The 15,868-nt window shown below is 64.0% G+C and overlaps 3 protein-coding genes across 5 annotated transcripts; 1 reads left to right on the top strand and 2 right to left on the bottom strand.

The window, feature by feature from the left end:
• The first annotated feature begins 155 nt into the window (after window positions 1-155).
• On the top strand, window positions 156-6,662 carry PCBP4 (poly(rC) binding protein 4). 2 transcript variants are annotated; one of them, XM_074836322.1, is made up of 13 exons: window positions 156-345; window positions 1,968-2,083; window positions 2,399-2,422; window positions 2,501-2,533; window positions 2,800-2,916; window positions 3,004-3,132; window positions 3,381-3,509; window positions 3,761-3,835; window positions 4,011-4,055; window positions 4,242-4,317; window positions 4,703-4,755; window positions 5,197-5,366; window positions 5,716-6,662. In XM_074836322.1, exons 2-13 carry the CDS (start codon window positions 1,988-1,990, stop codon window positions 6,029-6,031), a joined length of 1,263 nt encoding a protein of 420 aa, XP_074692423.1. In that variant the 5' UTR covers window positions 156-345; window positions 1,968-1,987; the 3' UTR covers window positions 6,032-6,662. The 2 variants fall into 2 exon arrangements, with proteins under 2 accessions (XP_074692423.1, XP_074692424.1); XM_074836323.1 differs by lacking the exon at window positions 3,761-3,835.
• A 483-nt stretch (window positions 6,663-7,145) lies between these two features.
• On the bottom strand, window positions 7,146-9,729 carry LOC141928180 (putative G-protein coupled receptor). The gene is made up of 2 exons (XM_074835956.1): window positions 9,615-9,729; window positions 7,146-9,272 (listed from the first exon to the last, which is right to left on the bottom strand). Exon 2 carries the CDS (start codon window positions 9,162-9,164, stop codon window positions 7,935-7,937), a length of 1,230 nt encoding a protein of 409 aa, XP_074692057.1. The 5' UTR covers window positions 9,165-9,272; window positions 9,615-9,729; the 3' UTR covers window positions 7,146-7,934.
• A 791-nt stretch (window positions 9,730-10,520) lies between these two features.
• Window positions 10,521-15,258, bottom strand: PARP3 (poly(ADP-ribose) polymerase family member 3). Of its 2 annotated transcripts, XM_074835839.1 has the most exons (11): window positions 15,001-15,258; window positions 14,142-14,367; window positions 13,803-13,928; window positions 13,204-13,395; window positions 12,692-12,827; window positions 12,213-12,439; window positions 11,925-12,074; window positions 11,698-11,775; window positions 11,332-11,509; window positions 10,972-11,118; window positions 10,521-10,859 (listed from the first exon to the last, which is right to left on the bottom strand). In XM_074835839.1, exons 2-11 carry the CDS (start codon window positions 14,313-14,315, stop codon window positions 10,690-10,692), a joined length of 1,578 nt encoding a protein of 525 aa, XP_074691940.1. In that variant the 5' UTR covers window positions 14,316-14,367; window positions 15,001-15,258; the 3' UTR covers window positions 10,521-10,689. The 2 variants fall into 2 exon arrangements, with proteins under 2 accessions (XP_074691940.1, XP_074691941.1); XM_074835840.1 differs by lacking the exon at window positions 13,204-13,395.
• Between the last annotated feature and the right edge of the window lie 610 nt (window positions 15,259-15,868).

The raw sequence follows: 15,868 nt of genomic DNA, 5'->3' as shown, positions 1-15,868 counted from the left end.
AAAAAAAAAACCGCAGTCACAAAGAGGGGCGATGTGTGAGCCAAGGGGGGGGGGCGGGGGGGGGGCCAGGAATGTCCCCAGCGGTGGCAGATGGCCTTACCCAGGGTGCATTGTTCCTTTTAGTGTCTCTTATCCGCTGTAATAGGATCCCGGAGGGAGGGATGTGGGAGAGGGGAAGAGCGAGGGGGGCCCCGGCGTGGACCGGGGTGGGGGCCGGGGCTGCCAGCCTGGCCCTGGCCTGTCAAGCGGCTCATTGTTCCTGCCCCGGGTGTCACTGGGCGCCGCCGGGGACAATGTGGCACTGAGCAGGGTGGCCGGCGGCGGAGGGACGAGGCGCACGGAAAGGTACCCAGTAGGCCCCGCTCCCGCGGGGGCCAGGGGGCTTGGGGCGGCTGGGAGGGTGAGCGGAAAGAGGATCCCCCTGGGACGGGGTGGGGGCTTCCTCCTGTCCCCCGCTGTCACCTCCCTTTGCCACCCGAAGGTGCCCCGAAGGGCGGGCGGTGCCCAGCTTCGTGGCTGTCCTGACGCCAGCCGGTGGCACGGGGCCGGGGCAGGTGGCCTGTGCCCATCACCGGGGCCCTTGGCGTCCCTGCCAGCCTGGGTCACCGGGGGGAGAGCACCCCCCTGCCCATGGACCCCCCACATCGCCTGTGGCACTGGGGGGACACCCGTGGCCCTGCCGCTTCCCCCCCTGCCCCACCGCCAGCCTTGTCCTCCTCTCCCCGGCAGGATCTTTTGTCCCCGGCAGGTCCCTGCTGCTGGTCATCCCCGGGGGGATGGGGGACCCAGGCAGGCTGCCTGTCCCTGCCGGCACCACGCACGGCTCCGTATGCTGTGGGGAGGGGGTTTACAGGGGGGTACACCCCCCCACCCCCAACTTCAGGCTCCCCTCCATCGGGAACAGAAATATTCCCTTTTCCCCAGCCTTTCCCCCTTTCTCCAGCCGCTGGTAACGAGAGGTGAAGATGGGGCATCCAGCCCACCCCGGGGGTGCAAGCCATAGCACTTAGGGGATGCAGAGGCGACCAACCTGCCCCCCCCACACCCCCCCACCGTTACCCTGATGCAGGAGATGTGCCATAGCGATGGCGAGTCCTGCCAGCACCTAAAATAACCGCCCCCCACCCCCCCCCCCCCGCCATGCCTGCAGGCACGGGCCCCAGCCCCAACACGGGTGCTTTGTTTCAAAGCCGCTTGGCATCGCCCAGCTTGCCGGGAGCCAGCGGTGCCGCAGCCACCCACCCGTGCCCGGACACACGGCGATTGTCCTCCTCCCAGCCCTGTGCTGGCACTGCGGGGCTCCGGCCACCCCCGTCCCCCAGGCACAGGGTCCGGGGGGGTCCCTAGGGTGCTCGGGGCGGGGGACAGCGTGCGGCGGCATCGTGCATTGGGCATCACGCCATGGTTTGCGTCGGGCTGGTGGTCCCCATCTCCCCGTCAGGAAGGTTGCCTCAGTTTCCCCTGGGGCTTCCCCTGGGCTTCCCTGGGGCAGGGAGAGGGGAGGAGGAAGAAGAGGAAGGCTCGCACAGCCTGCGAGACCACTCAGGCCACCTCTGCTCACCCCGCTCTGCATGCCACCTCCCCAGGAAGCATCTGTGAAGTGAACCCCATCCCACAGCCCCGCTCCCCACACTTTTCCCCTTCCCCCAATATCCATCCGGCTCCTGGCTTCATGGAGGTGTGGTGCTGGCTCCAGCCCAGGGCCGTGTGCGGGCCAGGTTGAAGGCAGCTGCCTGCAGGCTCAGGCAGACACATGGTGGCAGATCCTTTTTGGGGAGCTCCCAGAGGGTGTGCAGGATGCCAGTGGGGTACCACGGGGCCGTACAAGTCTCTCCCACTGGAGGAGGGCACAGTGCTGCCCCTGCCTCGGTTTCCCCACTTCCCAGCCATAGGTGCTTTTCAGGCTGCAGACTCAGGGGGGGTTAGTTGGGGCTTCCCCCCTTTCTGGAGACTACCGTGTCCCGCAGGCTCAGCTCACCCTCCCGCCATGGCATCGCCAGACGGAGCCAGCGGCATGGGCGGCAGCCCCGAGGAGACGGAGCTCAGCATCACCCTGACCCTCCGCATGCTCATGCACGGCAAGGTAACGGCGGGGGTCTTGGCACTGCATGCCGGGCTGGGGGGCCTTGCTGGAGCACCAGCTCCTCATCGTGCCCTGGTTTCCTCCCCTGCTCCCAATCCCCCTGGGAGCAGCAGTCCCAGAAGGATTTCTTCCCCCATCCTAAGCCAGAGAGGGGCCTGTTCCCATGCCCCCGTGTCACCAGCAAGCCTCCCAGTGACCCAGTGGCCACGGGGCAGGGCCTGCCTGTTACCGGTTGGCCAGGCCGTGGGCAGAGGAGGGATGTGACAGGCAGGGAGATGCCTGCTGACGGCATCACCCTTCTCTCTGCCTTTGCAGGAGATCGGCAGCATCATCGGCAAGGTAAGATTTGGGGTCCAGGGCACCGACAGCCCCAGGCTCCCCTGGACCTGACCACCCACCCTGTTCCTCTCCCTGCAGAAAGGAGAGACTGTTAAGAGGATACGAGAGCAGGTAAGGGCATGCTGGGGGGCTGCCAGGTCCCGCTGCCTGTCCTGCCTGCACCTGGTGGCTCCCACGTGCCCAGCCCTGGCCTCCCCCACTCCCAGGTGGAGCCAGGGGAGACACGGCTGCACCCCGGGGAAGGCTGCCTGGGGCAGGTGGGAGGGGGAAAGCCCAGGTCCCAAGGTATCGAGCCCCCCCTGGTGAGTCCTTCCCTGGGGGGGGACACAGAGCACAGGGCCTGTGACATCCCTGACGGGGTGCGACACTGTCCCCAGAGCAGCGCGCGCATCACCATCTCGGAGGGATCCTGCCCTGAGCGCATCACCACCATCACCGGCTCCACTGACGCCGTCTTCCGCGCCGTCTCCATGATCGCCTTCAAGCTGGAGGAGGTAGGCAGCCCCCTTACACCCCTGCCGGGTGCCCCCATGCCTCTGGGCTCCTGGGGGTCCGACACTGCATCCCCCCTTCCCTCGCAGGACCTGGGAGCAGGGAGCGATGGGGCAGCAGCAGGCAGAGCGCCGGTGACACTGCGCCTCGTCATCCCGGCCAGCCAGTGCGGCTCGCTCATTGGCAAGGCAGGAGCTAAGATCCGGGAGATCCGGGAGGTAAGGCTGAGGGTGCCTTGGGTGCAGGCTCTCCTTTTTCCCCACAAGACACAGACCCCTCGGCATGGGGGCTGCCACGGTCCTGCAGGAGCTCTGGGAGGTGATGCAGGTGATGCAGGAGTTGAGCATCACCCTGTGGGTCCTGCAAAGGTCCCCAGGGGCCAAGGAGGGAACAGGGGAGGTGTGAGGTGCTGAGTCCTGGCAGGGAGTGGCTGAGGGACCCCAGCATCTCCCTTTGCCCTCCCCAGAGCACGGGGGCACAGGTGCAGGTGGCCGGCGACCTGCTGCCCAACTCCACTGAACGGGCCGTCACTGTCTCGGGGGTGCCAGACACCATCATCCAGTGCGTGCGGCAGATCTGCGCTGTCATCCTGGAGGTACCTGCCGAGCGCCGCGCCCAGCCCGGGGGGACACGCACTGCCTGCCCTCCCTCCCCAGGGCTCCCTGTGCCCACCTGCACCCAGGCACTGGGGTGCCCCCATGCTGAAGCCCATAAGAGCACCCTGCCTCAGTGGTGCTGGGTGCCATGCCCAACTTGTTGGGAGGCGGGGGCAAAGGGGGTCCAGGGAGCTGCGGGGGCATTCAACCTCATCTCTCATCCCCTCCACCTCCTTCCCTCCCTCTCCAGTCACCTCCGAAGGGGGCCACCATCCCCTACCACCCTGGCCTCTCCCTGGGCACCATCCTACTCTCTGCCAACCAGGTAAGGGGCCACAGCCCCCCCGGGGGCACGGGGTGTCCGGGGGCCCAGCCTCTGCCAGCGAGGGGTGACTCCAGTGGGCTCAGGGTGGCCTCCCTGCCCCGGGGGGTGGCCTGAGGCAGGGGTCCCCACCTCCCCACCTGGCACCCCACTGATGCCCCTTCCTTCCTCCCCCTAGGGCTTCTCCATGCAGGGCCAGTACAGCGGGGTCTCTCCTGCGGAGGTGAGTGGCCCCATGGCAGCCCACCCCTGCTCCCATGGGCACTGGGTCTGTGCCCACCGGGATGGGCGCTGCCGGGGATGCCTGTCCTGGGAGGCGCTGGGTGTCTGGCCCTGGGAGCGGACAGGGCACCCTCTGCCATCAGCCCTAACGCCTCCTTCCTTCCTCCTCCTCCCGCTGCCCGGGCAGGTGACGAAGCTGCAGCAGCTGTCAGGGCACACACTCCCTTTCGCCTCCCTGGGCCACGCACCCTCCATGGTGCCAGGTGAGCATCTCCCGTGACCCCCAGGGCTGAGTGTGGGGGGTACCCCTCCTGACCCACCCAGCCATCTGGCCCTGATGAGGCAATTCCCGTCCCCTGCACCCTCTTTGGTGCCAGCCCCCCTGGCATGGCTACCTGCCCCCCAGAACAAGCCTGTCCTTGATTTCCTGGGGTCCCTGCACCCACCAGAGCCCCCCAGCCCTGCAGTGGGGGAGCACCAGCACCAAATTACAACTGATGCCTATGTCCCGTCTTCCCTGCCTCTCCCCAGGGATCCTTCAGGTTTGTCTCCAGGGTCACTGACTGTCCCAGCATGGGGCTGGGGTGGGAGCACAGAGCTGCTGAACACCTGTCCCCCCACTGCTAATATCCCTGTCTCTCCCTCCAGGTCTGGACGCCAGCTCCCAGAGCAGCTCCCAGGAGTTCCTGGTGCCCAATGACGTACGTGTGGGTCCTGGGGATGGTGAAGGGGACCACAGCTTGCCCCTACCCATGTGTGTCCCCTCGCAGCTGCTTTGCAGGGGCCAGCATCCATCTCCCTGCACAGGGGAGGCTCTGCCTCGGCCACTCAAGCTCAGGAGCAGGAGGGGCTGCTGGGGCAGAAGCAGCTGGAAGAAAGGGAAAACTGAGGCACAGGAGGGGGAAAGAGCTTGGCCAGTGCCAAGGAAGAACCTTTGGATGTGGCAGCCCAGCGATGCCAACCAGGGGGGGGCATGAGTGAGACCAGAAAGCAAGGAAAGCAGCACCCTTCCCTCCCGGTGCCTGCCTCAGTTTCCCCAATCCTCCCAGGTGTAGAGGGTGGCTGGGTGAGTCCCTGGGAGCTCCCTGCTCGGTGTGGCTCCTCCGGCTGCTCCCAGCTCACCCTGGTCCCTGCCCCTCCAGCTCATCGGCTGCATCATTGGCCGGCACGGCAGCAAGATCAGCGAGATCCGGCAAATGTCGGGCGCCCACATCAAGATCGGGAACCAGACTGAGGGCTCCAGCGAGCGGCACGTGACCATCACAGGGTCCCCCGTCAGCATCACCCTGGCTCAGTACCTCATCACAGCCTGGTAGGTGCCAGCCTGGGGGGGAGATACACTGGCTGCTAGCGAGGGGTGGCACCTCACCAGCAGACCAGCACAGCTTTTAAGGGACACCCCCACCCCAGCATCCTCAGAAACAATGAGCTGGGTGGTGCTCTGAGGTCCTGAGATGGTGTGTGCAGGACCCGAGACCCCACAGGGTTTGAGCCCTGGCTTTTTAGCCCTCCCTGGTGGGATGCCCAGGATGTGCCATGGAAAGCTGTGCCAGAAGGGATGGGGCATGCAGTCCCTGCACCCTGAGACAGGCAGGTTGGGGCGGGGAACCCACTCTGTCACGTGGTCCTCACCACCCCATCCTTCTTGCTCGCTTCCCCAGCTTAGAGACAGCCAAATCTACCTCCCAGGCGCCGCCGGGCCCTGGCTCCGTGGACCTCGGCGTGGGTTTCTCCCAGCCCCTCACCCCTGGCTCCGGTGCAGCGCTGCCTGCCGTCGCTCCGGCCCCCCCGGCCCTGCTGGGCACCCCCTACACCATCTCTCTCTCCAACTTCATCGGCCTGAAGCCGGTGTCCTTCCTGGCGCTGTCCCCGTCCTCTGTGGCGGGTCCCAACGGTGGCACCGCCACCTACACGACCAAGATCTCGGCGGCCAACGGCACCAAGAAAGCCGACCGGCAGAAGTTCTCACCCTACTGAACCCTGCTGGCGGGTGGGCGAGGGGCTCTGGGGTGTCACCCAGTGCCAGGGACACCTCCCCGCCGCCCATCCTGCCCCCCAGCCCCTGCCAGGTGCCCCATGCTGGGGGTGAACCCCCTTGCCCCCCACCCCAGGGAAGGGAAGGGTCTTCCTGGCAGCAATGCCTGCTGGAGGAAATGGCTGCTCCGCTGCCTGCTGCCCATCCGGGCAGCGCTGTGCCCCCCTCCCCAATTTTCCTGCACAAGGACCACATGCCCTGGTACTGGGGGAGGGGGGTGTCCCTGCCGGCCCAGGGTCCCTTCTCCCAGTGCCCTGTGCTGGGGTGGGACCCCCGCCTCCTGCCCCTCGCCCTGCCCACCCTGCCATCCCGCTCCCACCCACCCTCTGGCTGGCACCCAAAAGCCAGGTCCCGCTGGATGAGGGGCTGCTGGCCTCTCTGGGGTCCTCCTTCCCCTGGCTCTGGTGGGGGGCCCTCCCCGGACCACCCCGGGGCAATCGCCTCCCAGCAACCCCATCCAAGAGCCAGTCCCTGCTGGCTTGGAAATGCTGTATATATAAGTCTATATTTTTTCCTCCTTTGTAACTTATCAATGGTTTAATAAAAAGATAAAATTTACAAGAAAAAAATAACAATATCCCCCACCCTGGGTGGAGACACCCCCACACACAAGCAGCAGCCTCAGCTCCTGGGGACACAGGGTGGTGGCTGGAGGGACATCCCTGTGGCCAGGGGGGTGCTGGCCCTCAGCCCCAGTCTCTCTGGGGCTCTTCCCAGAGCTCCCTCCTTGCCATGGGGCAGTTTGAGAGGCCGTGGGGCAGTTCTCCCGCAGCACCCCCATTTATTACTGGGGCAGGGGCATCTCCAACCCGCTGTGCCAGCACCATCCCTGGCACCTTTGTGGGTGGGCTGAGGGTGATCTACCCCTCCAGCATCCCCCAACAGGGTCCAGTTCCCTTTCTTGCACTGGGGACCCCATGGGAAGGTCCCCACACCCTGCAGAAGCAATGAGACCAAAGGGGGACAGCAGCTCCCAGTCCCCTCTGGCTGCTGCTGCGCAGGGGCACCCTGCATGGCCCACCCCCCCCCCCCCGCCTCCTGTGCCACTGCGTCCACCCCAGCGCACCCCTGGCCAGCAGCCCAGTTTGGCTGGCACGTGGCACCACTGGCTGGGCTTCAGCTGGGCAGCTGTGTCCATAAACAGCCCAGCACGGACCCCCAGTCAGCCAGCGTCCCCCATGGAGGGGCAGCCCCTGCCAGCTGGGGGGGGACAGAGGGCACGGCCGGGCATGGCCATGGGCATTGCTTACTGTCATGCCAGCAGGAGAAACACAGACACGGCCAGAGCCAGCCCTGCAGGTGCTGTCCCCCAATAAGTACCACGCATGACAGGAGCTCCTCCACCCAGACGTTAGTTTTGGGTTAAACAGCCAAAGATGGAGGGCTCCACATCAGCCGTCCAGGCTCAACAGGGTGCCTGAGACCCTGGTGTTACTGGTGTTAGTGGTGTTAGCTGGGGCATTGCTCCTGGGTAGGGTGCAAGGGACATCTGCTCTTGCCCACTGGCCACGAGTGGTCCCAGTGGGGTGATGGAGATGGAAGTGCCCCCTCCTCTGCCCCCATGTAGGAGCCCCTTGGCATCCTGTGTCCTGAGGAGAGCCCATCCGTGGAACTGGGCTCTGCTGGTGTAGCCAGAGACAATCCCAGCTTGCAGAAGGGAGATGAGGCTTCCCCAGATCTGCTGCCTTCTCCTGGGTGGATAAACAATCTTCCACCATAAGCTCAGAGAAGAGGCAAAACCTGAACAAGGATCCCTTCAAATCCAAGAGGCTGGGTCCGATGGGTCCCTGGCAGGTCCCCCGCCCACCCTCCTACCCATCATGGTGGGACAGGGCCTCCTGCTTCTCAACTGCTCTCTTCAGGAACTTGACCCGGGATGGGGAAGCCCATCTTGGTCTGGTCCAGCCTGTTCCTGGGGCTGGGGCTGATGCAGCTGGTGTGGGTCTCCAGCGTGCAAGTCGCTCTCTGGAGGAACTGTAAGAAGTTTTCCTGGACAGAAGCCTCTGAGACAGAAAGACAGAGCTCCTGGCCCAGTGGCCGGTTGAGACAGCTGCGCCGGAGTCGGGCCAGCTCCTCACGGATCTGGCGGTTCAGCAGCCCATAGAAGAAGGGATTGATGGCAAAAGAGGAGTAGGCAATCCAGGTGACCACCATCTCCCCATGCCCGCCGCCCACTGTTCCAGCGGTAATAGAGGAGTGCAGGTGGAAAGCGAAGAAGGGCAGCCAGCAGCACAAGAACTGTCCCACAATGAGGACCAAGGTGAGGATGGCCTTGTTGCTTCCCAAAAGGCGCTCTGGCATCAGCCTGGGCAGCGGCAGGTTCCTGGTGGTGATGATGGTCACTTGGCTGGCGATGGAGTCGGATCGGTGTCTCGGCACAACTGCCTGTGCTGGCACGGGTACGTGCTGCAGGGATGCCATCCGGGCCACGCGATAGACACTGCAGTAGACAGCAAAGATGATGATGGTGGGCAGAACAAAGCAGACGATGCTGAAGATGATCACAAAAACCTTCTTGTGGGCCCCAGGGCTCCAGTAGACTGTGCAGCGGCTGGCGCTGGTGGCCCCGTTGCCTTGAGGCCAGCCCACAAGTGCCAAGACAGTGATGAGAACAGACTTGACCCAAATGAAGACCACTCCAGCCACCGCCAGCCTGATGGTCATCTTGACCTCATACCTCATGGGGTGGACGATGTAGTAGTACCGCTCCACACTGATGATGGAGATAGTGAGGATGGAAGCACTGATGAAGCAGACATTCAGGAATATCAAGGCCTGGCACTCAGCAATGCTGTAGATTACCCTATTGAAGCAGGAGGAGCTGGAGATGATCCCCAGGGGCATGAGGAAAATGGCAGAGAGGAGGTCGACCACGCAGAGGTGGCAGACGAAGATGAACTTCCTGAGAAGGGGGGTTTTGAGAATGACGACCATCACCACGGTGTTGGCCACCAGGGCTGTGAGGGTGAGCAGGACCATGCAGAGGAGGCCCACCACCTCCTGGGCGATGGACTGCTCGGGGACGGAGAGCGGCTCTGGGCTGTCCGTGGTGTTCAGCCCCGTTCGGCTCGCCATCCCCTGCTGAGGGCTAAGCCAGCAGCTCCGGTGCCTGGGCAGCAAGTGCTCTTCTGCGTCCCTTAGAGGGAAACCTCACCATAATCATGGTCTCTGTCTTCTACTTGCCTGTTAGGGAGGGGAGTGGGGTGTGAAGGAGAACCAAAATAAAGAAGAGCCACAGAGAAACCCAGAGATGACCTGAACCCCTCTGACATGCTGGAGCAGGGAGAGGTGCCCAGCGAGGTCACAGTACCCTGCCTACTCCAGAGCTGGCATCCAGGCTGTCCCCAGCCTGGCCAGGGATGGCACTGCCGGGACCTGCGGGCACCCATGCCAGGCTGACACCCCATCCCTCTGCCCCAACCGCACCAGCACACCCTGAGGGACAGCACGAACCCACCTGCCCCATCCCTGCTCCTTGCTCTAGCCGCGGGGGACCCCGGGGTGAGTGGGGGAAACCCAGTGCACCTTTGGTCCTGGGGACGTGGGTGATGCTCCCCTCCTTGCCGTGGATCCTTCTCGCCGGTGTCGTTCCTGCAGCAGAACAGGGGCTGCCGGCCCCTGTGCAAGGCCACGCTCCCCCTTCCCCGCGCCCCGTCACCCACTCGTCATCCTGTTTGCCTGCAGCCTGCCAGCTGCGGATGGCACCAGCTGTCACTCCCGGGCGCTGCCTGCGCTGCACTCGTGGCGGTCCCACGGGGACAGCTGCTGGGTCCTAGCAGCCAGCAGGGGCTCGGGAAGGGGGGACTAGGGTCCCCAAGCCCTGTCCCCACCACCCCCCAGCACAGCCACCCACTGCACCAGGCCTGGTCCTTCCGCAAGGACAGCTCGGCCCTGAGGTCCCAGGGGCTCGGGGGACAGACTCACAGGCACGTCTGCGGCGTGTCCTCCCTGCCGGCGCATGGACGCTCTGGAGCGTCCATGGGGCATAGGGGTAACACAGCCAGGAGTTGCCTTTCCCTGGCACCCCAGGACCCGGACACATGCTTGGGGGGCACATGTGAGCGCAGAGAGGGGCTCGGCATGGGTGCCAGGCTGGGGCAGGGCAGCAGGCATGGCACCGAGCGTGGCACCAGAGGCAGGCACTCCCCCTCTGGATGCATGGATGAGCTCCTCCATGCCCAAACAGGGCAGCACATCTTGCTTGTCCTCTGTAGCTCTGATGCCACGGTGATGGGCACGAGCCATGTGCCATGCTATGGTGACGAGGGCACCCGGCTCGCAAAGCCACCAGCTTTCACCTGAAAGCTGCCAGTACCAGACAGCCACAACAGGCTGCAGCCCTTCCAGAGCCACCCGCCGTCATCCCTGCAGGGACCCACCACCACCCTGCCCTACCCTACAGCCAGGCAGCAAAGTGCCAGCACCGCTCAATACAAGGCACAGGGTTTTTATTCACGGTCAAAGCAAGCTCTGTCCCCACACCAGCCTGTCCCTTGCCAAGCTCCAGGTCAGGTGGCCGCAGAGTCCAAACCACTGTGCTCGGGGCTGGTAGGCATCACCAACTGGTGCTGGGATGGGGCCACGGGGTGCCCGGGCACCCTCAGAAGTGGAGCTGGACAAGGTAGCGGATCCGGCACTGGCTTTCCTGGTAGATGAGGTACTCGCTCTGGCTGAAGGAGGAGTCCTTGTAGGCGGGCATGGGGATGGGCTTGCCCTGGCACACCAGCACCTTCTTGCCGTCCAGCAGCATCTCCGCATCCTGTGCAGGGTCTGGACGACACGCCCCACCACCATGTCAAGCCTGAGATTTGGCCTCTCTCCGCCCAGCCCTGTGCCCACCCCAGCCCCACAGACCCCACAGCCCCTCCTGCCCCAGGCTCACCTGGCTCTGTCCGGCCACAGGCCAGGACACTGTCATAGCCAGCAGGCGGCTGACACAGCGTGGGGTCATCGCAGGTGATGCGGTAGGACTTGCCCAGGGCCACCTCCGTCAGGAACATGATGCCAACCTTCTTGGACGTGCAGCCCACTACCACGGGAGAAGGGAATGGGGATGATGGTATAGCCCTGGAATTCCCTTCTGGTTGTGCTCAGGCCACCCTGGCATGCAGGGACCAGCTGCCATGGCAGGGAAGGGGCTTGGCATGGCCGCAACTGCCTGGCAGAGGGTATGCAAAGGCAGCTGGGCTTGTACCAACCCTGCGGGCATCCTGAGCAGTGCCGCCCATCCCAGGACCCTCACCATAGCAGGCTGACTTGCTGTTCTCAGAGGCGAAGTAGATGCCCTTGCCCACGCGCCCGCCCGAGTGGGGCATGATGCGCAGCCCACTCTTCAGGATGGCCGCGATCACCGCCACGTTAGTGCCGTGCCAAAGCAGGCGCCGGTGCTCCAGGAGGTCGTGGGCTTTGAAGCGCTCATCCTGGAGAGACCCAGAGCTACGGGCTGTCCATGGAGGGAGACGTGGGTGCCCGGGGGTGGGGGACTGCCACCTAACACCCCCCAGCCCAACCCCTGTTTGCCACTGGCCAGCTGGGCCATAATGCAGTCCTGGGGTGCAACTGGGGCTTCCCCACTGTGGGACGGGGATAATCATCTCCTTCTTCTCACCTCGCCGTCTCTGGCCACCTGCCAGATGTTGAGGATGCGGAGTTTGTGCCCAGTCTGTGCCACGTAGTTTTGGATCAGCTGCCAGGGAAGGAGGCAGGAAAGCGGTGTCACCACAGGCAGCCATCACAGCAATGCCCACAGTCCCCCTGGGACAGTGGGGGCCTTTGGGGAGTCCACAGGCCTGGCACAATTGCTCCCCATCATGGGCACTGTGGCACAAGTGGCACCTGGTATTCCCGGGAAGCTGGGTCCAGCAGGGAGAGCTGGCAGCAGAGCAGGGCATAATCCTGATCCAGCGGATGGGCAACTTCCTTCTCCTCCTCCTCCTTCACCTTCTGCGCCTGCAGGCTCTGTGCCACCTCGATGTCAGCCAGCACCTGGCAGGCACAGACCAGGGACATCCTCACCGCCAGTTCTGGGCACCATGCTGGGGGACCAGGGCAAGTCCAGCTTCCCGCCAGACAGGAGCCCTCCTTGGGGAGGGATGCCACCCGCCCGGTGCCCTGGCATCTCACCAACAGCATGTCCTTCTTGGCACGCAGCAGGTCAGGCGAGTTGATGGGGGGTGGCCGTGCCCGCCCAAAGTTATGGGGGATGATGGTGTAGAAGCGGGAGGAGAGGTCCTCCAGGTGGGCAGCCTTGGGGGACTGCTCCTGCAGCGCTGCCTCCAGTTCCTCCAGTGCCTCAAAGCCCCTTGCAATCTGCTGCTTGCTCAACTTCCCCAGTGGCATCTTCTTCACATCTGGCCAAGGGGACAGGGGAGGGCACAGGTGAACCCATCTGCCCCACTTACCCCACAGCTACTTCTAAGAACCTCCAGTATCACCACGGGCACAAGCGGACACCCGACATGGGGGTCCACAGTCCCACCAGGTGCCGGGTTGTCAGTGGGGATGCTCGAAAACCCACTGGCACCTCTGCCCCATTCACCTCCCCACCTGCACACCCCATCCACAGCTCCCAGACCCACCCCATGCCGCCCATCACCTCCTACCGATATTCATGGTCTGCATGGCATCCTGGAACATGTCACTGCTGAAGATGAGGGACACCAGGTCCTGTGTGGCTTTGTCCAAGGTGCAGGGCAGCACCCGCTGCTTGCAGACCTTGTCCCCGTCCACGCCATCCACCTGCAGACCCCCAACATCACCGTGCTGCCTGTGAGCCCGCAGGTGATTATAGGGGCATGGCAGCAGGGCTGCCCATCTCGGTGGGGAGAGCCTGACCCCCAGGCAGCAGAGTGACAGGCAGGTTCTCCCTCCGCTTTCCATGGCTGATGTCACCCAGATGCCTGCCCGTGGTTCTTGCTTGGGATGCCCTCCCACTCCATCTCAACTCATTAGCCCCAAATCTCTGCCCACGGGCTGTTTCAGCTTGTGAGCAGACCTCTCCCAAAACCCACTCCATCCTGCTGACCTGCTTGGATGTCCTGGTGTTCAGTGGGCCATGGGTGGAATGTGAGGACCACCCCACTGTGGTGACACCCCAGCTGCCTGGCACACTCACCCTGACAGCAACCTCCACCTCCTGCCCGGCCCCTGGCTGCACCTCGATGAGCGTGTACTTCCCCGGCTGGGCAACAAAGTTATCCCTCGCTGCCCAGCTGTTCTTGGTCTTCTCCCGAAACTTCTTCTCAAAGTCCTTCTTGGCGGCCTCCAGGGAGGCAGAGGGCATGAGCTTTGACTGGCCGACCTCCCCCTGGTAGTGGACAGCAGTGGTCAGGATCCCCCCTACATCCCTCCTCCACCAGCCCCATGTCGGGGGGAGCAGCCTGGGAGCAGGAGGACTGTGACACCAAGCCACTAGCGCCAGGTCTGGGGGTCCCTCCAGCTCGAGGAGACACCCCAGGACTCCTTGCTGGGGTGTCACATTCACTGTCACTGCAGTGACAGGTGCCATGTCCCCTGGCCAGGGTGACCCCATTGTGTGGGGCAAGTCCTTGAAGTCCCCCCAACAAGGGGCTATAGCAGGGTCACATGGTTGCTCGCTTTGGGACTGGGAACAAGAGATGGGGACCACCAGGTTCATCCCCAACCCTTGGGGGTCCCAAGACAGGGTGGGGACAGCTGTGTGGGGGCACACAAGTGGTGCTGGCGTGGACTCACCACTCGACCCCAGCGGCTCCAGACGCTGTAGGCACCATCGTGCTCAAGGAGCTGGATGATGTAGAACTTGTTGTTGTTGGCACTGATGTTGGTCTGGTTCAGGGTGCAGTCATAGTCCTCATAGACCTACAATGAGCAGCACAGCCTGGGCTGGCACCTGGGCAGCATCTGGGGATGGGGGGGATGCAGGCTTGTCCCAGTGGGGCTGCAGGGGGGTCTACAAGGAAAATTGGGGCTGCCCCTGTGTCAGCAGCGCGGGGACTGCCCTGGGCCTCCCCCCATACCCCTGCCCACGTTCCCCCATCCTGGCCTCGCTGGGTACCCCAGCCTTGCTCTCACCTGGGCGCCTGGTGCCGTGCTCAGGGGGCACAGCCCATCGATGGTGGCAGGAGGCTTCTCCTTGGGGGCAGTTTTCAGGGCTGCCAAGGTGGAGCTCCAGGCATCATCCTCCTCTCCCCCCTTCGCTTTCTTGCCACTGCCATCTGGAGGGGGGCCATGGCGCTTGGAGGCCATGGCTGAGCCGTCCCCCGGGGGGACAGCTCAGCCTTAATCCCCTAGAAGAATCCTTGGGGAGAGCAGAGCAGGAAGTGAGAGATGCCAAGCTGTCCTTCCGGGACGGTGTGTCTGGGCTGTGCCTTCCTTTCCCTATGCCTCCAGCCCATGGCCAGGCCAGAGGAGGGGATGGGACTCTGCCACCGAAATGTCTCAGACTTGTCCCTCTGCTTGGGGTGGGGGGCAGAGCTCCTTGGCACCCTCCAGCCCCTGGGGGAGCCCAAAGGGGAGACACAGCCTGCTGACGTGGAGCTGAGAGGGAGCGTGGAGGGGCACGGCTGCTTGAGCAGCAAACTCAGGTGAGAAGGGCTGGAAGAGATCGAGGGTCCACTGGAGGGGTGGGGGGAGCCCGGACAGCCCTGCTTGCTCCCACATCCCCTCACCAGGGACCCTTAACACGCAGCAGTAAGACTCCCCCAGCCTTGTGCCCCCAGAAGCATGCAGAAGAGAAAAGCATGCAATGCCCCCCGAAACATGCAATGCTCCACTCCCAATCCCTCCCAAGGTCAGTGAAAGGTGCTTTGATTTGGGCACAGGGGGGTCGGGCAGCCCCTTATCTCCTCCTATGCCCCCCCTGGTCCCAGCCAAGCAAGGGGTGCTGGGAGCAGCAAAGGGGGCAGAAGAGTGGGGAGTAGCCATGTCCTACCTGCTCCCGCTGCCCAGGGCCCGTGAGCCCCGCACCAGGCACCACCGCTCCCGCTGAGGAGCCTCCAGAAGCCTTTGGGCAGGTCAGGCAGCCCGCCTGGAGGCGAAACTTTTGCCCTAGGCAAGAGCAGGCAGTGGCCAGTGATGACAGCGGAAACAGCTGTCACGCCCCTGGGTAACACATGCACCCTGGGGCAGGCCTGCCTGCCTGCCTGCCTGCCAGGCGGTCCCTGGTGCCAGGCTGGTCCTGGTGACCCTGCTGTCGGCTGCCCCTCCAGCCAGCACCCCTCTACCATGCTCTGGGACAGAGAAAACAGTCTTGAAAGAGTTAAAGCCTACGTCATTTTGCATGTTGAATCACTATTCTTGGGTCCCTGCCAAACAGGCAGGGCTGAGGATCAGGCTGGGAGGAGGACCAGGCAATCGCTGCCTTCTCCTGCCTGCAAAATGCCTTGCTGTATAAGAAATGCATGTCCCCAGGCAGGAGCAGTTGCACAGCCAGTGGGGACACAGGTGGCATGGGCAGGAGGCAGAGCTGCCCTTCCTGCTGGGGACATGGAGGGACCAACGCTGCTGGAGCCAGAGCATCCGTGTCTCTGTAGCTCCCAGGCTCGGACACATCAGCCCAAGGCAGCACAGGCAAGGGGACAGCCCATGTCCTCCCTTGGGGACAGAAAATGTGATTTAGCGTTACCTAGACAGGTACTGCCCCAAAGGGGTTATGGACAAGCCCGTGCCAGGGCTGGTGAGATGAGTGAGAAGCAAGGAGTGGCAGGAGGAGACCGGAGGCTCCTGCCCCATGTGCCCCCTGCTGCTTCACCAAAGGGAGGGGAAGGACTGAGGGTGGTTAGACCACAGGGAGCAGAGAC

This window comes from Strix aluco, chromosome 11, assembly GCF_031877795.1.
Source record: "Strix aluco isolate bStrAlu1 chromosome 11, bStrAlu1.hap1, whole genome shotgun sequence".
Taxonomy (NCBI): Eukaryota; Metazoa; Chordata; class Aves; order Strigiformes; family Strigidae; genus Strix; species Strix aluco.
The sequence above is the reverse complement of the archived record's forward strand: the minus strand, read 5'-3'. Positions and strand labels throughout refer to the sequence as shown.

Excerpts from the sequence above, each read along its gene's own strand:
- PCBP4 (XM_074836322.1), top strand. The coding sequence starts at position 1,988 with ATGGCATCGCCAGACGGAGCCAGCGGCATGGGCGGCAGCCCCGAGGAG. Across the intron at positions 4,056-4,241 it reads GCGGGGTCTCTCCTGCGGAG|GTGACGAAGCTGCAGCAGCT; the intron begins GTGAGTGGCCCC and ends CTGCCCGGGCAG. Across the intron at positions 4,318-4,702 it reads CGCACCCTCCATGGTGCCAG|GTCTGGACGCCAGCTCCCAG; the intron begins GTGAGCATCTCC and ends CTCTCCCTCCAG.
- LOC141928180 (XM_074835956.1), bottom strand. The coding sequence starts at position 9,164 with ATGGCGAGCCGAACGGGGCTGAACACCACGGACAGCCCAGAGCCGCTC.
- PARP3 (XM_074835839.1), bottom strand. The coding sequence starts at position 14,315 with ATGGCCTCCAAGCGCCATGGCCCCCCTCCAGATGGCAGTGGCAAGAAA. Across the intron at positions 13,396-13,802 it reads GGAGCCGCTGGGGTCGAGTG|GGGGAGGTCGGCCAGTCAAA; the intron begins GTGAGTCCACGC and ends GTCCACTACCAG. Across the intron at positions 10,860-10,971 it reads CTGTGGCCGGACAGAGCCAG|ACCCTGCACAGGATGCGGAG; the intron begins GTGAGCCTGGGG and ends CGTGTCGTCCAG.